This window comes from Osmerus mordax, chromosome 8 (genome assembly GCF_038355195.1).
Source record: "Osmerus mordax isolate fOsmMor3 chromosome 8, fOsmMor3.pri, whole genome shotgun sequence".
NCBI classification, from domain to species: domain Eukaryota; kingdom Metazoa; phylum Chordata; class Actinopteri; order Osmeriformes; family Osmeridae; genus Osmerus; species Osmerus mordax.
This window is the reverse complement of record NC_090057.1, coordinates 16,380,002-16,402,252: the sequence shown is the minus strand read 5'-3', so window position 1 is coordinate 16,402,252 and position 22,251 is coordinate 16,380,002. Positions and strand designations below refer to the sequence as shown.

The 22,251-nt window shown below is 42.5% G+C and overlaps 2 protein-coding genes across 2 annotated transcripts; both read left to right on the top strand.

The window, feature by feature from the left end:
* The first annotated feature begins 14,792 nt into the window (after positions 1-14,792).
* Positions 14,793-17,920, top strand: LOC136948007 (melanocortin-2 receptor accessory protein 2A-like). The gene is made up of 4 exons (XM_067242262.1): positions 14,793-14,910; positions 15,519-15,618; positions 17,485-17,695; positions 17,738-17,920. Exons 1-4 carry the CDS (start codon positions 14,793-14,795, stop codon positions 17,918-17,920), a joined length of 612 nt encoding a protein of 203 aa, XP_067098363.1.
* A 2,470-nt stretch (positions 17,921-20,390) lies between these two features.
* LOC136948145 (putative nuclease HARBI1) lies at positions 20,391-21,970 on the top strand. The gene is given in 6 exon segments (XM_067242466.1): positions 20,391-20,759; positions 20,761-20,824; positions 20,901-21,005; positions 21,097-21,225; positions 21,328-21,665; positions 21,827-21,970. Coding segments are annotated over 6 exon segments (1,149 nt in total).
* The last annotated feature ends 281 nt before the right edge of the window (positions 21,971-22,251 follow it).

Sequence of the window (22,251 nt, the reverse complement as noted above, 5' to 3'; positions counted from 1 at the left end):
GGACAAATTCTTCTCGGTCTGGGATCCAGTGCTGACCTATTTGGGTAACCTTAAGACTGTGCCTGCTTAACACCACCCAGCAGCCCTCTAACATTTATAGTTGGGCCGTTCATCCATGTAAACTATGGTGTGTAGTACAAGACTTCAGCAATGATGAGCCTATGTTTATGTGTGTTTTTACTCCTTTATTTTTTTATTATTGGTGGTATTATTGTTTCTATTATTATCTTTCTTGCTTTTGGGGTGGGTGTCCTACAAGTTCTGGGGGGGGGGGGGGGGGGGGTTATGTTAACTTGAATGATCAATAAAAACATTAAACACAAAAAAGTATATCTGTCATTGTTATGCATTGCGATATTTTCTTCCTGTTGAAAATGGAGAAAACTGTGATGAAAAGAGTATATTATTGACTTTCATACATTTTTAAGCGTTAAAAGTATGAAAGAATGAAAGACTGAGAAACAGAAAAAAGTTTGAAGTTAGAAAAATGAGCAAATATAGTGATGAAGAGTATATTGCATAACAGTTATCAATATCATAGCAGACAAAAGTATGTCAACAGTATGAAGGTGAAAAAAAGTGTTGCTTTGAAACCAAAATGGTGAGACAGTGTTAAAAGTATATCTGTCATTGTTATGCATTGCAATATTTTCTCAAGGTTGAAAAAGGAGAAAAAATTGTGACGAAAAGGGTATCTTATTTAATTTCATAAATGTTAAAGCGTTATGTTAGAGCTCAATGCTCTTAAGACAGTCACCCCCATCACCCTGTGCGACTCCCCAGTCAACACTGGAGTCCTTCCGCTTCCTGGGCACTATCCTCTCCCAGGACCTCAAGTGGGAACTGAACATCAGCTCCCTCACCAAGAAAGCACAACAGAGGATATACTTCCTACGGCAGCTGAAGAAATTCAACCTGCCAAAGACAGTGATGGTGCACTTCTACACAGCCATCATTGAGTCCATCCTCACCTCTATCACCATCTGGTACAATTTTGCCACTGCCAAGGACAAGAGCAGACTGCAGCGTATCATCCGCGCTGCTGAGAAGGTGATCGGCTGCAATCTGCCTACCCTCGAGGGCCTGCACACCTCGAGGACCCTGAGGCGAGCAAGGAAGATTGTGGCCGACTCCTCCCAGCCTGGACACACTGTTTCAGCCACTCCCCTCCGGCAGAAGGCTGCGGTCCATCAGGACCAAAACCTCACGCCACACAAACACTTTCTTCCCATTCGCTGCTGGCCTCTTCAACAAGGCAAAGGACTCACACTGACTTGACCACTAATCACTTTATCTGCACAAGAGGGAGTCAGGTGGCTGAGCGGTGAGGGAATCGGGCTTGTAATCCGAAGGTTGCCAGTTCGATTCCCGGTCATGCCAACTGACGCTGTGTCCTTGGGCAAGACACTTCACCCTACTTGCCTCGGGGGAATGTCCCTGTACTTACTGTAAGTCGCTCTGGATAAGAGCGTCTGCTAAATGACTAAATGTAAATGCACAAGACACCTTGCCATATTGCAATGTTGCCCTATTTGTACTACCTTCCTGCCACAGTAAATTCCTGGTCTGTGTGAATTTTCTTGGCGAATAAAACCCATTCTGAAAAGTATTAATAATTGAAAGACGTAGAAACAGAAAAAAGTTGGAACGGTGAAGAGCGTTGGCCAATCGGATTGATTCCTTGTTGTTTGTAACGTAGCAACCGTTGGTCATTGTCAACATTTCTAACCTAGAATCTAGGTTTCAGTATCAAGATGGAGGAGAAACTAATCATGTGTGCCTGCACACCCAGTCCTGTTCAGACACTGAATTTAAAGATGATATAAATATAATTAAACCTAAACCCTATATCCTAAACCCTGGTTTACAGCTAAACTCAGAAGGTTGAGGTCAGAGAAAGAGGCCGCGTTTAGGAGTGGGGACAAAGACAGTTTCAAGGAGTCAAAGAACAGGTTTAGCAAGGCGGTGAGGGAGGCTAAACGACTGTACTCAGAGAGGCTAAAACACCAATTCTCTGCAAACGACTCTGCTTCTGTCTGGAGAGGGCTCAGGCAAATTACCAACTACAAGCCCAGAGCCCCCCACTCCACTAACGACTCCCGCCTGGCCAACGACCTGAATGAGTTCTACTGCAGATTTGAAAGACAATTGGACAGTCTTGAACTACCCCTTCCCACCCAGGAGGCCTCCCACCTCCCCCCCTCTACAGTGACGACTCTCTCCATTCAGGAGGGTGAAGTTAACAGACTTTTCAAGAGGCAGAACCCCCGCAAAGCAGCTGGGCCGGACTCTGTCTCTCCAGCCACCCTCAAGCACTGCGCTGACCAGCTGTCTCCGGTGTTTACCCACATCTTTAACACCTCCCTTGAGACATGCCATGTGCCAGCCTGTCTCAAGTCCTCCACCATCATCCCTGTGCCCAAAAAGCCAAGGCCAACAGGACATAATGACTACAGACCCGTCGCCCTGACCTCTGTGGTAATGAAGTCTTTCGAGCGCCTGGTGCTGGCACACCTTAAATCCATCACTGACCCTCTACTGGACCCCCTGCAGTTTGCCTACAGAGCCAACAGGTCTGTGGACGATGCAGTTAACATGGCCCTCCACTTCACCCTACAGCACCTGGACTCCCCAGCATCCTATGCCAGGATCCTGTTTGTGGACTTCAGCTCTGCCTTCAACACCATCATCCCCGCCCTGCTTCAGGACAAGCTCTCCCAGCTGAACGTGCCTGATTCCACCTGCAGGTGGATCACAGACTTCCTGTCTGACAGGAAGCAGTGCGTTAAGCTGGGAACACAAGTCTCTGACTCCCGGTCCATCAGCACCGGATCACCTCAGGGCTGCGTCCTTTCTCCTCTGCTCTTCTCCCTGTACACCAACAGTTGCACCTCCAGTCATCCGTCCGTCAAACTCCTGAAGTTTGCGGACGACACCACCCTTATTGGGCTCATCTCTGGTGGAGACGAGTCTGATTATAGGTGGGAAGCGGCCAACCTGGTGACCTGGTGCAGCCAGAACAACTTAGAGCTCAATGCTCTTAAGACAGTGGAGATGGTTGTGGACTTCAGGAGGAACACAGCCCCACTCACCCCCATCACCCTGTGTGACTCCCCAGTCAACACTGTGGAGTCCTTCCGCTTCCTGGGCACTATCCTCTCCCAGGACCTCAAGTGGGAACTGAACATCAGCTCCCTCATCAAGAAAGCACAACAGAGGATGTACTTCCTTCGGCAGCTGAAGAAGTTCAACCTGCCAAAGACAATGATGGTGCACTTCTACTCAGCCATCATTGAGTCCATCCTCACCTCCTCCATCACCGTCTGGTACGCTGCTGCCACTGCCAAGGACAAGAGCAGACTGCAGCGTATCATCCGTACTGCTGAGAAGGTGATTGGCTGCAATCTGCCTACCCTCGAGGACCTGCACACCTCGAGGACCCTGAGGCGAGCGAGGAAGATTGTGGCCGACTCCTCCCACCCTGGACACTCCCTGTTTCAGTCACTCCCCTCCGGCAGAAGGCTGCGGTCTATCAGGACCAATACCTCACGCCACAAAAACAGTTTCTTCCCTTCCGCTGTTGGCCTCTTCAACAAGGCCAAGGGACCACACTGACTCAAATGACTTATTGCTTAAAACACACTGCTTTTGCACTGCACCACAACATGGTATCTTGTACATTTGTATTTTTTGTAATATTTGTATTTTTGTATTTTTATATTGTAATTTACGGCAACTTATATTTATCCCACTTAGTACTGCTAGTTTATGTACCCTTAGTATAGTTAGTCCACATATTTAAATTTTAGGTATATGTTTATTGTATGCACCTTCCTGCCAAAGCAAATTCCTTGTCTGTGCAAACTTTCAAATCCCTTTCTGATTCTGATTCTGATTCTGATTCTAATAATCCATGGTGCAGGTTTGCCGATGTTGTCGTTGTCCCTGGTGAGTTTTTTAAATACTTTTAAATTCAATCTCGTCACATTACGTGACTTTGTTGTGCAACTGCAAAAGCTACTCTAACTCTGATTAAAAAGGCTGCTGCAAAAAGGTTGAACTATTGTGGGTAGTAGATAAGATCATGTTACATTTAGCCAGCGGATCATGTATGTCAAAGTGGTATTTGTACAGAACACCGTAGGCGTGAATAATGCATGCATGGTCATCATCGTCGTCCATCTTTAGCCGAAGCGAAGCTAGAGAGAGGATTCAATGGGAGATTTCCTACAGTAAGATAGATGTACTGCTTCAAATTGAAAACGGAGACGATATTTTGATTACAGACAAGTTCCTTAACCTCTGTTGTCAATATCGCAGATAAAAAGTAAATACTGTTACGAAGCATTTGTTTGTAGGTAACGAACGATAAACGTACTAGCTAGCTATGTGACCTGGTTTCGCCGTTCTATGGCAGCTATGCTGACAGTCGTAGCTAGCGTTGTAAGCACTCGTCACTAGAATGGCCATAACTTTAAAACAAAAAAAAATAAAAATCATGAAAATCATATTTCAAATCTGTCTGCTGTTCTACATTGCCCACACAATTATGTATATATATCAACTCTAACATGGCCTGTATCTTGCATTGAAAGTGCTTGAAAATTAGCTTGTCTAATGTTTGGTGGACTGAGAAAACATATTTGTCAAAGTGGAGCGAGCGGATGTTGTGGGAGAATTCCTACTGTTAGATTTACTGCTTCAAATTGAAAACGGAGAAGATATTTAGAGTAAAGACAAGTTTCTTAACATCTGTGTTCAATATCGTCAACTAAAAGTAAAAACGTTTCAGTTACGAAGCCTTTGTTCGTAGTAACGCCAGCTGCAGTAAACCTTTCGTGACCCCGGTTTGGCTGTTCGTGACGGTCGTCTATGACAGTGTTGAGCCTCGATTTTTGCTGATTTTTGTGAAACTTGCTTAAAGAAAAATGATCTAGCTAGATTATGTACACTTTAAGCTCAATGTACATACCTTGTTTGGCCAATTTGGTCGGTTGTGGAAAAAAGTAGAACCGTTTTTAGTTATGGAGAGCCATCGCGCTAGCTTGGAATTGCGTTATCCCACTCATCACTTCAGTGGTCATAACTTTTAAACAAAAACAGTCTATCTTAAATCTGTCTGCTGTTCTGAATTCACGACAAAATTACGCACATTTCATACACTCTAACCTGTCCTCTAGCTTGTATTTAAAGTGGTTAAAAATTAGGTTTTCTAAAAAAGTATTGACGACGGAGAAGATTTTTGTCAGAATGGCTCTGTGAAATCGTCTTGATAAAGGATGATTTGCCTTGTATCATTAGAAAGCCCTACTTCTTGTCTTCAAAATGGTATAAACAGTTCAGGTCTATTACATTTACATTTAGCAGACGCTCTTATCCAGAGCGACTTACAGTAAGTACAGGGACATTCCCCCGAAGCAAGTAGGGTGAAGTGCCTTGCCCAAGGACACAACGTCATGTGGCATGGCCGGGAATCAAACCAGCGACCTTCTGGTAACTAGCCCGATTCTCTAACCGCTCAGCCACCTGACTCTATTATTTGAAAACCTATGCATATTCAGGCAGGAAAGTGTTAACCCTTGTGCTACCTTCGGGTCATTGTGACCCACCGTCGTGTTGCGATACCTATACATACCCCTTGTGCTACCTTCGGGTCATTGTGACCCACCGTCGTGTAGCGATACCTTTACCTAATAACAATAAAAATAAATATTATTTTTGCATTAACCCTGCCACGCCGTGTCAGTGCGACTCTTCCTAATACAAAAACGTAGATACGTAGGGGAGGGGTATATCACATAATATCAACAGTTAAAACTAGGAGGAACACTCGCGCTGCCCTCAGGTCATTGTGACCCACCGCAGTGTCTGTGTTGTCAAAGTGTGTATATCACGTTATATCACTAGTTAACACTAGGTGGAGCTGTCTCCGGGTCATTGTGACCCAGCGCAGTGTCTGCGTTGTCAATTGTGAACCCGCCGCCCGCCCCAGAAGTTTATATATCAGGTTATATCACTAGTTAACACTAGGTGGAGCTGTCTCCGGGTCGTTGTGACCCACCGCAGTGTCTGCGTTGTCAATTACGGCGGTCGAATTAGGTAGGCGTCATTGGGCTCTCTCAACTTGACGAGGTTTGATCCACGCCTCCAACATCTCCCCTGAGTCTAATGACGCCTTTACAATTCGACAATCAGCGACCCCTCTCGGCGGTAGAATGAGTGTGACGTCTGGCGTCAGAGAAACCGCGGTCGGACCCGTCTGCCAAGCGGCCGTGCGGCGGCGGCCCTCGAAATGAGACGGGCAACGTTGACCTAGATTAAATTGATAAGGTCGGAACGAAGGGAGACAGATGAAATCGACGCCTCTCTCCGACCTCGTCTCGTCCACTTTATTTATTTTATTATTATTATTATTTTTGGTCCAAACGCACGCGCGCTCCGCCTTTTACGATTCGACGATTGGCGATCCCTCTCGGTGGGAGCCTGGCGTCAGAGAACACTGCGGTCGGACCCTTCTGCCAAGTTGCAGGTCGGACGGCCTCGGCAAGCAGACGGGCCACGTGACGTCTGGCGTCAGAGAAACCGCGGCCGGACCTCTCTCACCACTTTTTTTTTTTTTTTTGGTCCAACCAGAGAACCAGAGAAAACCGCGGCCGGACCTCGCTCACCACTTTAGTTTTTGGTCCAACCAGAGAAAACCGCCGTTGGACCCTTCTGCCAGGTTGCAGGTCGGACGGCCTCGGCAAGCAGACGGGCCACGTGACGTCTGGCTTCAGAGAAACCGCGGTCGGACCCGTCTGCCAAGCGGTCGTGCGGAGGCCCTCGGAATTAGACGGGCCACGTTGACCTAGATTAAATTGATAAGGTCGGAACGGCGGGAGACAAATGAAACTGCAGCTGGACCTCTTCGCCAAGCCCACGGCCGAGAGAGGTCGTCGCAGGCCAACATTTCAAAGACGGCCTTTACGATTTGACGATTCTTGATCGCTCTTTGGCGGTCGAATTAGGGAGGCGTCCTTAGAATAATTTGTCCATGCAATGACTTAAGCTGTAGACAAGTGCTACTAACACACATTCCGTGGGGGTCAGGACAGCTTTTGTCGAGGGTAACGCAGCTATGGCTCGGGATTTCAGTGCGCTGCAAGTTCTACAGCAGATGTTTGCCAATATCGAGCAAAGTGAGTCTGAAGAGGAGGCAGAGGATGTGACAGAAGATGACGGGGAAGAGTGTGCAGAGAATGTGGCAGAAGAAGAAGAAGACGGGCAAGAGTAAGCGGAGCATGTGTCAGAAGAGGAAGACGGGCAAGAGTATGACGCAGTCAACCACGACGACGACGCTGCCGCTGCCGCCGACCAAGTCCCTCAAATTGACAGAGACACTTTCTTGTCGAAAAACGGCCAAATTGAAGGGTGTTCGATTGTGTATCGGAGGAATCCGAGGCTGCTGTCGCAACGTGACAGTACGGAGAGGACCTCCAGAGGACCCACAGCTTACGCCGTTTCCTACGGTCACTACATCGTCTCCGTATTTTTACTCTTTGTCACGCCACAAATCGAAAGAGTAATCTTGGACGTGACAAATCGGGAAGCTTATCTGAAACGCGGAGAGGAGTGGAAAGCCATGGACGCCACTGACCTACGTGCCTACATAGGGCTGCTAATCCTGGCAGGGGTGTACAAGTCCCGAGGCGAAGCGGCCGCCAGTCTATGGGACGCGCAAAGCGGCAGAGCGATTTTCCGCGCTACCATGCAGCTGAAACTCTTCTACACCTATTCGACGTCGATACGATTTGACGACCGTGATACTGCCCCACATGCCCCACCGAGCTGGGCTTCGGCCAAGGAGAGGTTCCCGTTGACCCTGGACGACCTGCGGGAGTGTGTGCAGAAGACTGAACAACTCAGTCGAGTGCAGAAGAGGGCTTTGCTCAAGCCACAGCGCTGCTAACGACCAACACATGCATGAGATGTATAGATGATGTATCAGGACAGCGGGCTGGAGGTTCTATCCCTAGTGCTGTCTGCGGGTCGTTGTGAAGCACGGTGTCATGCGTGGTGTGACAACTTTTCATGATACAAAAATAAAGTGAAACATTTGATTTTATTCCTCGCGTTGTCTTCCTAGTCTATGACGCCACTCTCGTGCCGTTTCTGGGTCGTGGTGAAGCAAACTGACGTTGTGACAACTTTTTCATAATAATAAATAAATAAAGTGAAACCTTTTATTTCTAGCCTTGTCTACCTAGCCTATTAGTACACTCTCGCGCTGTATCCTAGTCTGCGCTGTGACTCACCATACCTAGTCTGTTACGCCACCCTCGTGCTGACAACCTTTCGTAATACAAAAATAGTGAAGTGAAACATTATCCGTCGAAATAAAAATGAAATCATATTTGCCCTGACCGTGAAGCAAACCCGGGCCATGGAGCTGAAAGCCCCACAGTCTTGCCACTAGACCACCAGGGAGATACTTGTTTATTGTGCTGTCTCTGCCTTTTTGTTAGACACGGCAACGTCTGTGTTGTCTATTACGAGACCCCGCACTGTCTCCGGTTCCTTGTGACCCACAGCGGTCTTCTGAAAATTTTACATAATACAAAAATAAATTAAGTCAAACCTTTCATTCCCACGCTGTGGGTCACAACGACCCCCGAGACAGCGCGAAGGGGGCGTAATAGACAACGCTGTGGGTCACAACGACCCCCGAGACAGCGCGAAGGTGGCGTAATATACAACGCTGTGGCTCACAATGACCCGGAGACAGCGCGAAGGATAAGTTCAGGCTGCATAGACAATGAGGAGAGCGTGAGGGTTAAACAGTGTCAAAAATTGACGAGGTGAGAAACAGTTCTGTCAGTGCATAATGTCACAATGGAATTTGACTTGAACATTCTGAACCATTGAAACCCATTCATTTTTTTAGCACTTTAAACTTTAATATCTTAAAAACTTTAAAAGATATCAATGAGAAAATTAATAGCACACTAGACCAGTTCAGACTTTATCAAATGAAGTTTGAACGGTGTTTCTAGCTTAAACTGTGTGAAAGAAGTAGGCGACGGAAAAAAGTGGGAGGAAAATAAATAAAAAAACTACAAAAGGCTGTTCCTGCGAAACAGCAGTGAGAATGCTGAAAACCTGAATGGGGATAGCTGACCATGCTAAAAAAGCGAAAGCGAAAATTGTGAAACGTTTGTAGAAAGTTATAAGCTGAAGCGCCTGAAAGGTATTTTTGAAAGGACCTGCAGCAAGATGAAGGCAGAAAAGTACAGAAAAGAGAAGAAAATAGCAAAAGTACTGGCAGTTGGAAGGTACTGCTGTGAAAGGTATTTTTGAAAGGACCTAGAGCAAGATGAAGGCAGAAAACAGAAGAAAAGAGAAGAAAAGAAGAAAAATGCAATCTGTTCACGAAAATAATTAATTTCAGCTTAAACCGTACAACGGAACGTTAAATCCAATTCAACCAACGCAATCGCTACCAAGACGAACACAGCAGTAGTCTAGTACTGTACCGTAGTAGTACAATTTACCGGGGCAGCTTCTCCACACAGGGCTATATCACATTTTGCGTTGTTACTGACAATGATCGCTACCAGTGAGCTTTTTATGAATGAGCGATTTTCCACTAAATAAATGTCAAGCTTATTTACGTTTTGGGGGGCATATTTTCAGTTAGCAGATGGGACTGTCTGAATCGCGATTCCATCTTCTACTGCCGGGTAACGTCGTAGAATAATCTTCAAAGGGGGTTCTTTATTAATGAATGAATGCAATGAGTAGGCTACATGCCTGAAAATATCACGAGAAGGGAAAAACTTAAAAGGACGTTTAAGTCATAGAGATTAGGTAAATTTTGACACCGGTCTGCCAAATGTATTCGTTTTGATTCAGCTATGAGGCTGCCTCTTGCAGGGGAAATGAGAAGACATCTATTTCATTCTACACTTCACTCGTATTTTGAGTTGTAAATGAGCAGCAAAAAAAAGATGCTTTTAAATCTATGTAATCTTTATAAATAATAAGTATGCATTTTTATATAAAATATACAGAAATATCAGCTGTGGACCAGCTCTATACCCTCGGCAGGGTTCTGGAGGGTGCATGGGAGTTCGCCCAACCAGTCTACACATGTTTTGTGGATTTGGAAAAGGCGTTCGACCGTGTCCCTCGGGGGCTCATATGGGGGGTGCTCCGGGAGTACGGGGTACCGGACTCCCTGATCGGGGCTGTTCGGTCCCTGTACGACCGGTGCCAGAGTTTTGTCCGCATTGCCGGTAGTAAGTCGAACTTGTTCCCGGTGAGGGTTGGACTCCGCCAGGGCTGCCCTTTGTCACCGATTCTGTTCATAACTTATATGCACAGAATTTCTAGGCGCAGCCAGGGCGTTGAGGGGGTCCGGTTTGGTGACCTCAGGATCGGGTCGCTGCTTTTTGCGGATGATGTGGTCCTGTTGGCTTCATCGGGCCGTGACTTCCAGCTCTCACTGGAGCGGTTCGCAACCGAATGCGAAGCGGCTGGGATGGGAATCAGCACCTCCAAATCTGAGGCCATGGTTAAATCTATGGCCAACGGCCATCAATTCCATTACCAACAGTTGGCAATAAACAAATGGATGAATAATAACTTTCTTAAATTAAATGAAGACAAAACCGAAGTCCTACTATGTGGCCCCAAATCCAAAAGAGAGATGCTTATTAAGAATCTTGGAGGCTTAACCCCCTGTCTTAAACCAGAGGTGACGAGTCTCGGTGTAATCCTGGACTCAGATTTGAATTTCAACTCTCACATTAATAAAGTGACCAAAACAGCTTTCTTTCACCTGAGGAATATAGCAAAGGTACGACCATTCATAAACCAAAATGATGCAGAGAAGTTAATTCATGCTTTTATATCCAGCCGGCTGGACTACTGTAACGCACTTTTCACTGGTCTTCCCAAGAAAACCACTGAAAGACTACAGCTCGTTCAAAATTCTGCAGCTAGATTATTAACCAAAACTAAAAGGAGAGAACACATTAGTCCTGTCCTAGCTACTTTACACTGGCTCCCTGTTACCTTCAGAATTGACTTTAAGGTCCTTTTCCTCACATACAAAGCTCTACACGGACAAGGACTTAGCTACATTGCTAACTCCCTTATAAACTACACACCAGCTAGAACACTGCGATCATCAAATGCAGGCCCATTAGAGGTCACCAGAAGCAGTCATAAGAAGATTGGTGATTCGGCCTTCGTCAATTACGCCCCAAAACTATGGAACAAATTACCCATAAATATTAGGGAAGCAAACACTCTAGACATTTTTAAAAGACAGCTTAAAACCTACCTTTTTACCGAAGCATTTAAGTAATTTTATCTCAAAAGGGTTTTCCTACTTTTAAAGTTATTTTCTCTCTTGAACAGAGATCTTATTGGGATTTTTATTTTTGTTTGAATTGTTTATCACTTGTATTATTGTTTTTATTGATTTTATGTAAAGCACCTTGAGCTACAATTCTTGTATGAAATGTACTATATAAATAAAGTCTTACTTACTTATTTTTCTTAATGGACTGTTTGGGTTATGGTGTTTTAAAAAATAAATAAAAAATTGGAATCTGCTAGAAATTTTGGTCTTATGTACAATGAATGTGTTTTAAGAGAAGTTTACAGTTGGTTAAGAAGCTTAATACAATGAATGTTGATTTAACTCAATTTGGTAGAGATGCTATTTGCAGTTTATGACACCTAACTAGGAGACATGAAGTCTAGAGACGGGAAGTCTGGGTGACCTGAGAGAGTTCTTGTCACCTGGGCGGGAAGAGACAGTTGGTCTGAAGACAATGTGGGTTCAACTGTATTGTTCTTGTGACCTGAGGGAGTAGGTTTAGCTAGATCAATTGATCAAGCTGCTCTGACCTGTCCTGTTTCATGGGTGGTGTTAATTAAAAACTTGTTTGAAGATGACCACACAAAGGACAGTTGACCATTTGACTGGTCAACCCCTGTGGTTTTATCATCCACTGGTTTGGGGAGAGATGCCACATCAAAGAACTGTGGGACAATTGGTATGGAGATGTATCATTTCAAACTCTCACTGAGTTGAGTTAGCCAATTACAGAGTTTGCTATATTGATTGATTGACCATATAGAATGCTATTTGTTCTAAAGTTTATATAAGGTAGTGTTTATGTATGTTCGCTACCACTCTAACGAACAATTTTTATGTCCTCCGTTATGACTGGTCACAAAGTACTTTGTTAATTCTTAATTTGTACAAGATAAATAAATTGTATTGAAACCGCCATTCTTGACTATTCAAATCTACACAGTGCCATTAGAATTTTCTTTCACAACGCTTTTATCCAAAGCGACTTCCAGAGAGAGCTTTACTAAAAGTGCATTGGTCAATGATCATAAACAAAGAGATAGTCCCAAAAAGGCTTTTGCAGGCTTTTGTAGTCTTTGATATTGACTGGTGCATGCTGGGATTGCATGACGTCAACTACAAGAGCTCAGTTCACAATTCAAGGTTCATATATGTCTAAACCAAAGAAGTTATTAAGAAGTTATTTGTCCATGGGATGAAAGTAAATATCTGCAAAATAACAGTTAAAATAGCTATGTAACCCAGGTTTAAAAAGAAATATGATTTAGTTTATAAATAAATGAATAAATAGCATTTAAACTGAGTAAAATTCATATTAGTTATTAAATCTATGATTTAATCTGATTAAAATGTTAAAAAGGTATCCTGGTACTTTAAGATACTATGGTTGTATCAGCCAATCAGAATGGCTGTAGCTCTTCCTGTGGCGGGAAGAACGTCGGTTGCAAGAGATGAGAGCTCGAAGAATGATGTTAGCAAGACTGAGCCAGTGAGCGAAACAAGAATAGTAAAACTAAAGTGTTTTATACTATCTTATTTTGATTTGGAAAAGTGTTTTATGTTACATTCTGTCTACACAGGTAGACTGTGGTTTATTTGTTGCTATTCAATAAATTGACCGAAGAGTAAATGTTCGAATGCTTGAAGCTACGTTTCATGCAAGCAGACGGCAAAGACGGCGAGCCTCCCATGAAGAAAATCTACAACGGACAATAACCTTGCATCCGTGCATAGCTTTTCATACTGTTGAGTTGTGAATGTTATATCTGATTTTACTTTCCTTTTGTTTTTTTCCTTGTTGCCTATGTTGCGTTGAACTGGCAAATGGGTATGATACTGCAAAAGCTTAGCTTCAGTAGCTCACTGGCGTAGTATGTTAATAGGAAAATAACGAGATCCTAAGATAGTCCTAACTAAGTTGAAATAAGAGTTTATGACTAGCTGAGATTAAAATTAGAACCTAAAACTGAGTTAACTCAAGATAATAGAAGTTGAATGGCAAATTAAAGAGAAACTTTAATTTAACTTAAGTTAAAAGTTATCCTTGAAACCAACTAGACTGTCAAACTAAAACAAAGAAATAATATTTCAAATCTTTTCGTTCATTCCAAAAAGGTTGAAACTTGAATAGATCGCATTTAAATGCAAAGATTGTGTCTATGTTATGTAAATTGTGTATGTAAACTGTTATTTGGTACCATTTACTAAATTCTTTATACTCTTTTATATAAACAAGCGGCATTTAAACAGACTTGTCTTGGTCTGGGGTGTTATTATTATGTAACTACCAACTGCTCCTCCTAAGCTCGAGCCTGGTCCTAACTTATCTATTACTCGTAATAAGTGCTTCAGCTAGTTTTGATAAAGTGAAATTGTGTTTTAACAGAACATTTGTGAAAATGTTATTAATTGTACAAAAAAAACCTGACATTTGTGTATTTTTAAGTAACAATATTTAGCTGTAATTTTAATGTAAATATATAAATGTACAGCCATCTCTGCACAACTCTGTCTGGTTGAAACTGTGAAACCTCTGGTCCCTCAATGCTAATATATCAAAGCTTCCATAGCGTTTCATCAGTATGATACTGAGTATCCAAGTCGACACCATTCTTCTGCTGCAGTTCAATAGCCCAGGGGAACGAGGCGAACGGCTGGTCCGTCTTATATGTGATATGCCATTGTTTTAAGTCGTGCAATAACACGATGGGCATCTGCATTTAAATTCCTGACCAGCATAGTCAACGGCATGGGCGTATCTAGCCCTATTTTGTTTCATTAGCCCCCCCCAAATTTGTTTAATAAAAAAAAAAATATATTTATATTTTAAATCTAAATTTGTTGATTTCTCTTCCTAAACCCCACTAGAGGACACTATTTAAAAGGATATTTTCAAAAATGTCCCTAGTTTTGCTGGGTCACAGAAAAAAATAATAGGTTTTATCTAGGGGCTTAGCCCCCCCAAAAGTGGGAACCTAGATTCGCCCCTGGTCAACGGACCAATATTTTTGCATAAATGAAGAGGTAGCCACCCCTCGATGTTACATCATATAATTCCCAGCTCTCCTGAGAACCTGGGATATTCTGTAGAGCTGCTGCATACTGTTGTGGAGAACTCGAGTCTCCTGCTAACAGACGGAAGAAGAATACGCTGCTGATTAATTTCTCTATTTGTCTAATACTGAGTTGAATTCCGTAAAATGTGATGACCACAACTGACAAATACCATGATTTTTAAACAGGGATCTAAGACTGAAACATATGTAAGTACCTTAACATTTGCTTTTGGTTGGGTTTGAGTATTAAGATGTAATTGGAGTCACACACTCATGTCCATATTTATTATCCTAATCAAATACCTTATTACTAACGTTTTTTTTTCTTCCTCAGGTCAGGCCAAGTGGCATGACGCATTTCATTTGATATGTCAGAATTTCGCAACCAAAGTCGGGCCACTGCTCGTGGCAGTGACTATGTTTGGCAGTATGAATATTATGATGATGATGAGCCTGTGTCTTTTGAGGGTCTCAAAGCTCATCGATGTAAGTACATAACATCTGATTACCGATAACATAGCATCTGAGGTTAACAGCAAGATGTTTTATAATGAGAGAAGCAATTGTTATGCCCTAATAAGGTTCCTTTCCTTTTTAATTGTGTGTGTTTGTGTGTATATTCCCATCTTTTAAGTTAATTACATTTTGAGTGTATGCTCTTCCCCACATTTAATGTTTTAATTTTTTAAACGGAGTGACATAATTCCTAGGCTCAAGATTGATTCTTCAAAGGGACGAATATGAGCTCTGTGAGTCTATACCTTCACAGGAAATTAAGTCAGAGACAATTAAAGGGAGGATTGCATTTCACAGGGGGGGGAAAATCCCCTTGTCTGCCAGCTAGTGGAAACATTTTAAATTCTCCCAATTGTCTGCAATTGTATTTCTAATGCTTAGATGATTGTGGATGCCATTATAAGGTGGTCTGTTGTGTTTCATGTCGTGTACATAGCATATATTATATACACAGTATGAGTGTGTGTCTGCGACACACCATAGAAACACAGACACAAAACATAGCTTGCATTAAGAAAGAGAGGGGGAAAGAGAGTGAAAGTAAGAAATAACTATTGCTTTTCAACCTGATCCCACAGACTCTATCGTCATTGGCTTCTGGGTGGGCCTGGCTGTGTTTGTCATCTTCATGTTCTTTATTCTCACTCTGCTGACCAAGACAGGAGCCCCACATCAAGAGTAAGAGACAAAGAATCATTCCACCTTTCCATGGATACAGACTTGAAGACTACAGACAGATGAAATATTTGATATACACATGTGGACAAAATTATTGGTACCCTTCGGTCAAAGGAAGAAAAACTCACAATGGTCACAGAAAAAACTTTAATCTGACAAAAGTAATAATAAATACAAATTCTATGAATGTTAACCAATGAAAGTCTGACTTTCATTGGTTAACAAGCAAGCATGGTTTCATGGCTTTTAAACCATGCTTCAACTGAATTATTTAAACAACGACAAAAATGATGGTACCCCTAGAAAAGACTGAAAATAATGTGACCAAAGGGACATGTTAATTCAAGGTATATCCACTAAATAGCATCACAGGTGTCTACAATCTTGTAATCAGTCAGTGGGCCTATATATAGGGCTCCAGGTAGTCACTGTGTTGTCTGGTGACATGGTGTGTATCACACTCAACGTGGACCAGAGGAAGCGAAGGAAAGCGTTGTCTCAGGAGATTAGAAAGAAAATTATAGACAAGCATGATAAAGGTAAAGGCTATAAGACCATCTCCAAGCAGTTAGATGTTCCTGTGACTACAGTTGCACATATTATTCAGAAATGTCAAATCCATGGGACTGTAGCCAACCTCCCTGAACGTGGCCGCAGGAGGAAAATTGATGACAAATCAAAGAGACGGATAATCCGAATGGTAACAAAAGAGCTTGGTCTCAGTTGCAGGTCATGGGTCTTGCAACAGGACAATGACCCAAAACACACAGCTAAAAACACCCAAGAATGGCTAAGAGGAAAACATTGGACTACTCTAAAGTGGCCTTCTATGAGCCCTCTATGATCCTCAATCCTATTGAGCATCTTTGGAAGGAGTTGAAACATGCCGTCTGGAAAAGACACCCTTCAAACCGGAAACAACTGGAGCAGTTTGCTCATGAGGAGTGGCCCAAAATACCTGCTGAGAGGTGCAGAAGTCTCATTGACAGTTACAGGAATCGTCTGATTGCAGTGATTGCCTCAAAAGGTTGTGCAACAAAATATTAAGTTAGGGGTACCATCATTTTTGTCTAGGCCTGTTCCATGAGTTTATTTTTTTAAATTCCGTTGAAGCATGGTTGAAAAGCAATGTCTGACTTTCATTGGTTAACATTCATAGAATTGTTATTTATTATTACTTTTGGCAGATACAATTTTTTTCTGTGACCATTGTGAGTTTTTCTTTCATTGACCGAGGGGTACCAACAATTTTGTCCATGTGTGTAGCTGTTGATTGGTATAATGGAAGTAAATTTGTTGGGAGATTTAAATACAATTTCACTTTGGTTAGGTTGGATGGGAGAACAGTTTCAGCACCACGGAGAGCTCTGACAACCAGTATTGTGAGAAAGCATCCGGGAATGATCCTTGATCAAATTTGACTAACTGCTCTGCATTGCATAATAAACTATGGTGGGAATTGTTATGCTGCAAGGAGATTAAAAGGAAGGTTATGCAAATTGAGATAAGAGCTGAAGTTAGGCAAACAGTCACTGAGGGAGTGAAAAATGTGTCTCCTTTGTTATTGAGATGCACGTTTGTTAATAAAACGACAGTATCTCGTCCAATATCTGGACACAACTGAATGTAACCTTAAACTCATACAATACCCAAAGTTTTTAATGCACTGATTTTTTATTTACTGAATTTCATATTTGGACTTGTTCAATACTAATCAATGGTATGTCTGAATATTTAACAAGCTGCTCTCCACCAAAAAATAACATTTGGTTTAACACTGATTAAACTCATCAGATAAACGATAAACACATACATGCTTAAAACTCAACAGTTGATAAATACGTTTCCCTCTCTTTCACCTGATAGGAACCTAGAGCCCTGTGAAAAACGTCACCGTCTAGGTACCTGCGTGGTGGATATTAATTGCCCCCAGGACACATCCGACAAGGCCTTGTCTCGCCCCCTGCTGGAAGAGTCACGCTCCTTCTTCCACTTTTACATCAGTGAGGAGGAGCAGCAGGGGTGGGGCCATGGAGCTGTGGTTGGTCAGGCAGAGAGGCCACGAGGGAGGCTGGCTGTACTCAGCACCTGCGCCATAGAGGAGGATGACGAGGAGGAGCTAGCCATGACGGGCGAGGATGCTGCAGGGCTCTGCCTCAGGGGGCTGCCTAAGGACGGCAAGGGGGACGGGGGAAAAGACTTCCTGTCCCATTTCAACATCCCCAACTTTGTGAACTCGGAGCACAGCTCCACCTTGGGGGACGATGACCTGCTGCTCTGTGAGCCCCCCCCATTATCCTAGACAGTCAATCCCAAACTCAGGATGCCCGCCACATCATCAGCTGAGGCATGGCCACCAACAACACCTGCTTTATCCATGTAGCGAGAGATTTCCCAGAATACATGTCAGTTCTGTTTTTCCTTTTCTTTATATGCAACACTCTTCGCCATTAGGCTACATGGCATTAAGCTAATGGCTAACAGTCTCTGCAAACCATGAATGAACTTACCTAAACCCAAGCCCCATTTGAGTAAACCAACGGATGGACACAGAGATCCAGCAATTTGATCAATTAGGAATAATAATTGGTGGAAGTTGGACTGCCTCAACAAACCACCATTGTGGGCTTAAATCTCTGAAAGAGGAGTTTGAAAACTAATACAAAAAATGAATATGCCCCCTCCCAACACACACTGACGTCTCATTAAGAATGAATAAAGAGAAAAAGAGGCTGTGTGGAAAACAGTCTGTCTGAGTTAATATCTCACTGTCCTTGTCTGACCTAAGACGCTTGTTCTTTCCTTGAAACAAAATATAATGGATTAAGATTATAAAATAGTGTGTACTGTGACAACTATAAACCATAGAATGTATGTATAAATAGGCTAATCCTTAGTGTGTTCGTCGTTATAATGTCAAAACTTTGTGTATCTAGCTGGGGATAACTGTCTGGATGAAATGTGTAGCACTCGGATGCTTTTTTTTTGTGGGATGAACTGCGTTCTATTTTGTTATGAGGTCTTAAAAATATATATGGCCATTAATGAGAATAGAATTTGACAGACAAATCAACAGTAGCAATTTTCTGTATGAACCCTTTGTGGGTGCATTGACACATGTATATGCTTATTCATGAAACATTATGCATTTTGTGTGCATTCCCAGCTGGGTTTACTTCCTGAACTTAACGCACTGCTTTTCACTGTACCGTAGAAATGCATTAATTTATTCATTCACTGATGACTCAAGATTTATTTACCTTAATCCCACTGAGTTGTGTTGAGACTACCAGTGAGTCTATCAGCATTAAAGCAACATTAATGAATTCAAATTGGTTGTGTGGATGCTGACACAAACACAAATTAATTTTGTTTTTTTGTCTTACCATGGAGGTAATTTTTCCAACAACAAACCTCTGGCTTTTTTTTCTGTGCTAAATTGAATGTTCTGTAAAAGAGAAGACCGTGGTCTAGGGACAAATATCCCTAGCTAGCTTCTTAGAAAAGAGCCAATTGGAACATGGATGCAAATAACTTCATGTTCCAGGCAGTGAAGCACTGAAGCATGTGTAAGGACTAATTCAGCATTGGGTGTATTTTCACAGTTACATAGTTGATATGTAGATTTGCCCTATCTCAATAAAGTGAATTTGATTTTAACTGTTGCTTCTTCTATGTTAGCCACAGCACAGGCATGGGAAGGGAAAATCCTTGTAAAAGGGGGTGCGGGTGATGTTTCTGATTGGCTTGTAGGTGGCATTTAACTCTGTATAACTCGAGACAGCTATCAACTCGCCAGAAAACTTCACTCCATATGCCTACGCCTTGTCCATTAATTGTATATAGCGGGACAAGTTATCCCCTAATTTTCAGCGTGAGAAATACAAGGTCTTGCATGAGAATTGGATAAAATGCATGAGAGCCCTGAGGCTTGAGAGCCCTGAAAGTACATCCCTCTAATAATACCAGGAATCTCTGTGTCTCTCTTTTTTTCAATTGCGTTACAGGGCGGCATGATTATCTCGAGAACTGGGAACTCTGCAAAGTTCATATTTTGCAAATATCCTTTTTATAATCCAATGGAGTGCAATGAGTTTGACGTTGTTTGGACAAGCATTTAGACATTTCCCCCCCAAAAAGTGCGGCCAGTTTTACAAATGGATCTTTTTCAGCCATGTTGAGCTGGCACTATAGGCTACGCATTCACAAGCGCTTATATTAATTTGCAATTGAGGTATGAGGCTGTTAAATAACTTAAGTGAATTTTGCTTCGTTAAAATAAATCATGCAATTAACAAAGGCCATCGCAATTAAACTAAGCGCTTAACGCACCGGAGGGCTATTGCACGAAACCAGGATAAGGGATTAAGCCGGGATATTCAAATTATCCTGGATGAATTTAGCTTTGACTTGGTTGCACGAAAGCAGGTTGAATTAAACTCAGCCAAGTAACTATGGAGATTTATTCTTTGCAGCTAGCCGCCTCCAGAGCAGGCTGACAGCCAGGCTAAGATTAATTTGAGTCTCATGTGTTAAATCAGCTGCCGCTCTGATCCGAAATAAACGTGTTTAACAGTTATTCCGTTGTCTTCTGATTTATTTTTTACATGCATTACTTGTCACTATTTCTGTCACGAGTTTGATTTTAAACCCTACTATTGCAGTTGTTTAGATGGTTAGAAGTGGTTGATGAAGTTGCAACGGTGATTTCAATGAAGTCAGTGATGAGGGCGATATATAAAGTCCCATTCACCTGTGTTTCTTCTTGCACCATGGCATGCCCATTTCTAAATGACGTTTTGGACGAAGAAGCACTGATACTGAGACGTGCTTTCAGACGTGAGAGGGTGTTTCGGGACAGATCAGACCCTTTAGCTTTTCCCGACGAGTACCTGCATGAGAGGTACAGATTAACTGGAGATGGAAATCGTTATTTGTGCAGACTGCTTGGTCCCAAAATTCAGCACCGCACAGGGCGAAGCCATGCTCTCACCATCCCACAGATGGTCTGTGTGGCACTGCGCTTTTTTGCAAGCGCCATGTTTTTATATTTTGTGGGAGATGCCGAAACGGTAAATAAAGGCACTATTTGCCGTACTGTCAGAAGTGTGTGTTTGGCACTGAAGTCCTTGGCACAAATCTTTCATTACCTTCCCTGGCCACAGAAGAATGTGTTACATCAAAGAGGATTTCCACAAGATTGCAGGTAACATGAAATATAGATTACAAAAAAGCGTTACTTTAGAACAGTCACCAGATACTCAAACTATTTTGTGTTACAGGTTTCCCTAATGTCATTGGTGCGCTGGACTGCACACACATTCGCATTAAACGCCCCTCAGGGGCCCATGAGGGAGATTATGTGAACAGAAAATCATTCCACAGTAGCCTATCAATGTTCAGGTAAAACTGATTTAATTAGCTATACTGTCAACTATAGCCAAAATGTATTGTGTGCATTAAATGTGTAACGAATAGGCAACATCACATCTTTTCAGATGATCTGTGATGCTGCCTGTATCTTTACTAATGTGGAGGCAAAGTGGCCTGGGTCTGTCCATGACCGAGTTTTTAGGTCGAGTACCATTTCTCAGCGACTATCACAAGGTAGGCCACACACATTTCAGTGATAAGTAAACCATTTGATGCAAACCATTTGACACAATTGTGTTTATGTGTAGTTGTAATGATTACATTTTGTATTCTCAGGTGAATTCTCTGGCATTCTTCTGGGAGACAAGGGTTATGCCTGTGAGACGTACCTTCTGACTCCCCTAGCAGACCCTCAGACAGCAGCACAGCAAGGACACCATCTTGCCCATGCAAGAACAAAGTCCCGAATTGAAATGGGATTTGGCCTTCTCAAATCCCGTTTTCAGTGTCTCCACCACCTGAGGGTCACCTCAGACAGGGCATGTGACATCACTGTAGCCTGCACTGTCCTACATAATGTTGCCTGTCTGAGGAAGGAAAGGGGTCCTGCCCTGGCACCGGAGATTGAGTGGGACAATGCAGGTATATTCCCAGATGACATCAATGGCAGGCTAGTCAGAGACCAATACATCAATTATTTTAGATGACAGATTTTAGTGTCTTCTCTGTAAGTGAGTTGGGGAGAAAAACAAAATTAATACATTGTTTTACAGATATGCTTAAAGTATGGATTGAAGTCATTTACTTATTTTTCTAGTTTCTTTTTTATCTCCAGATCCAGTTTCCTCAGTTTCTTTTTCTTTATTTCAATACCAAGGTCCAGATCCTGGAGACGCCTTTTATTGAGGGCAACCTGTGTATCTGCCAGCTCGATTTGTTTTTTGAGATGTTGACTGTAGAGACCTCTGACAGTTTGTGAATTCTGTAAACCACCCATTGATTAGCACAACAGGAATTATGCATAATTTTGATTTACTTTATAGCCCATACTTACTATGCTGTCAGGCTGTACTGTGTCTGGATCCTGTTACAAATATATATTATGAGTGCTATATAAAATACTTTTGTGTTAATTGTTGTGTGGTTTGTGTTGTATATTCTCATGTGATGTCTTCCTGCTTCATACAAATTGCCCTTCTGGAACAAAGAATAAACTGAACTGACTTCTCATCCATTATGGGCTAAATATGCATTTCCATA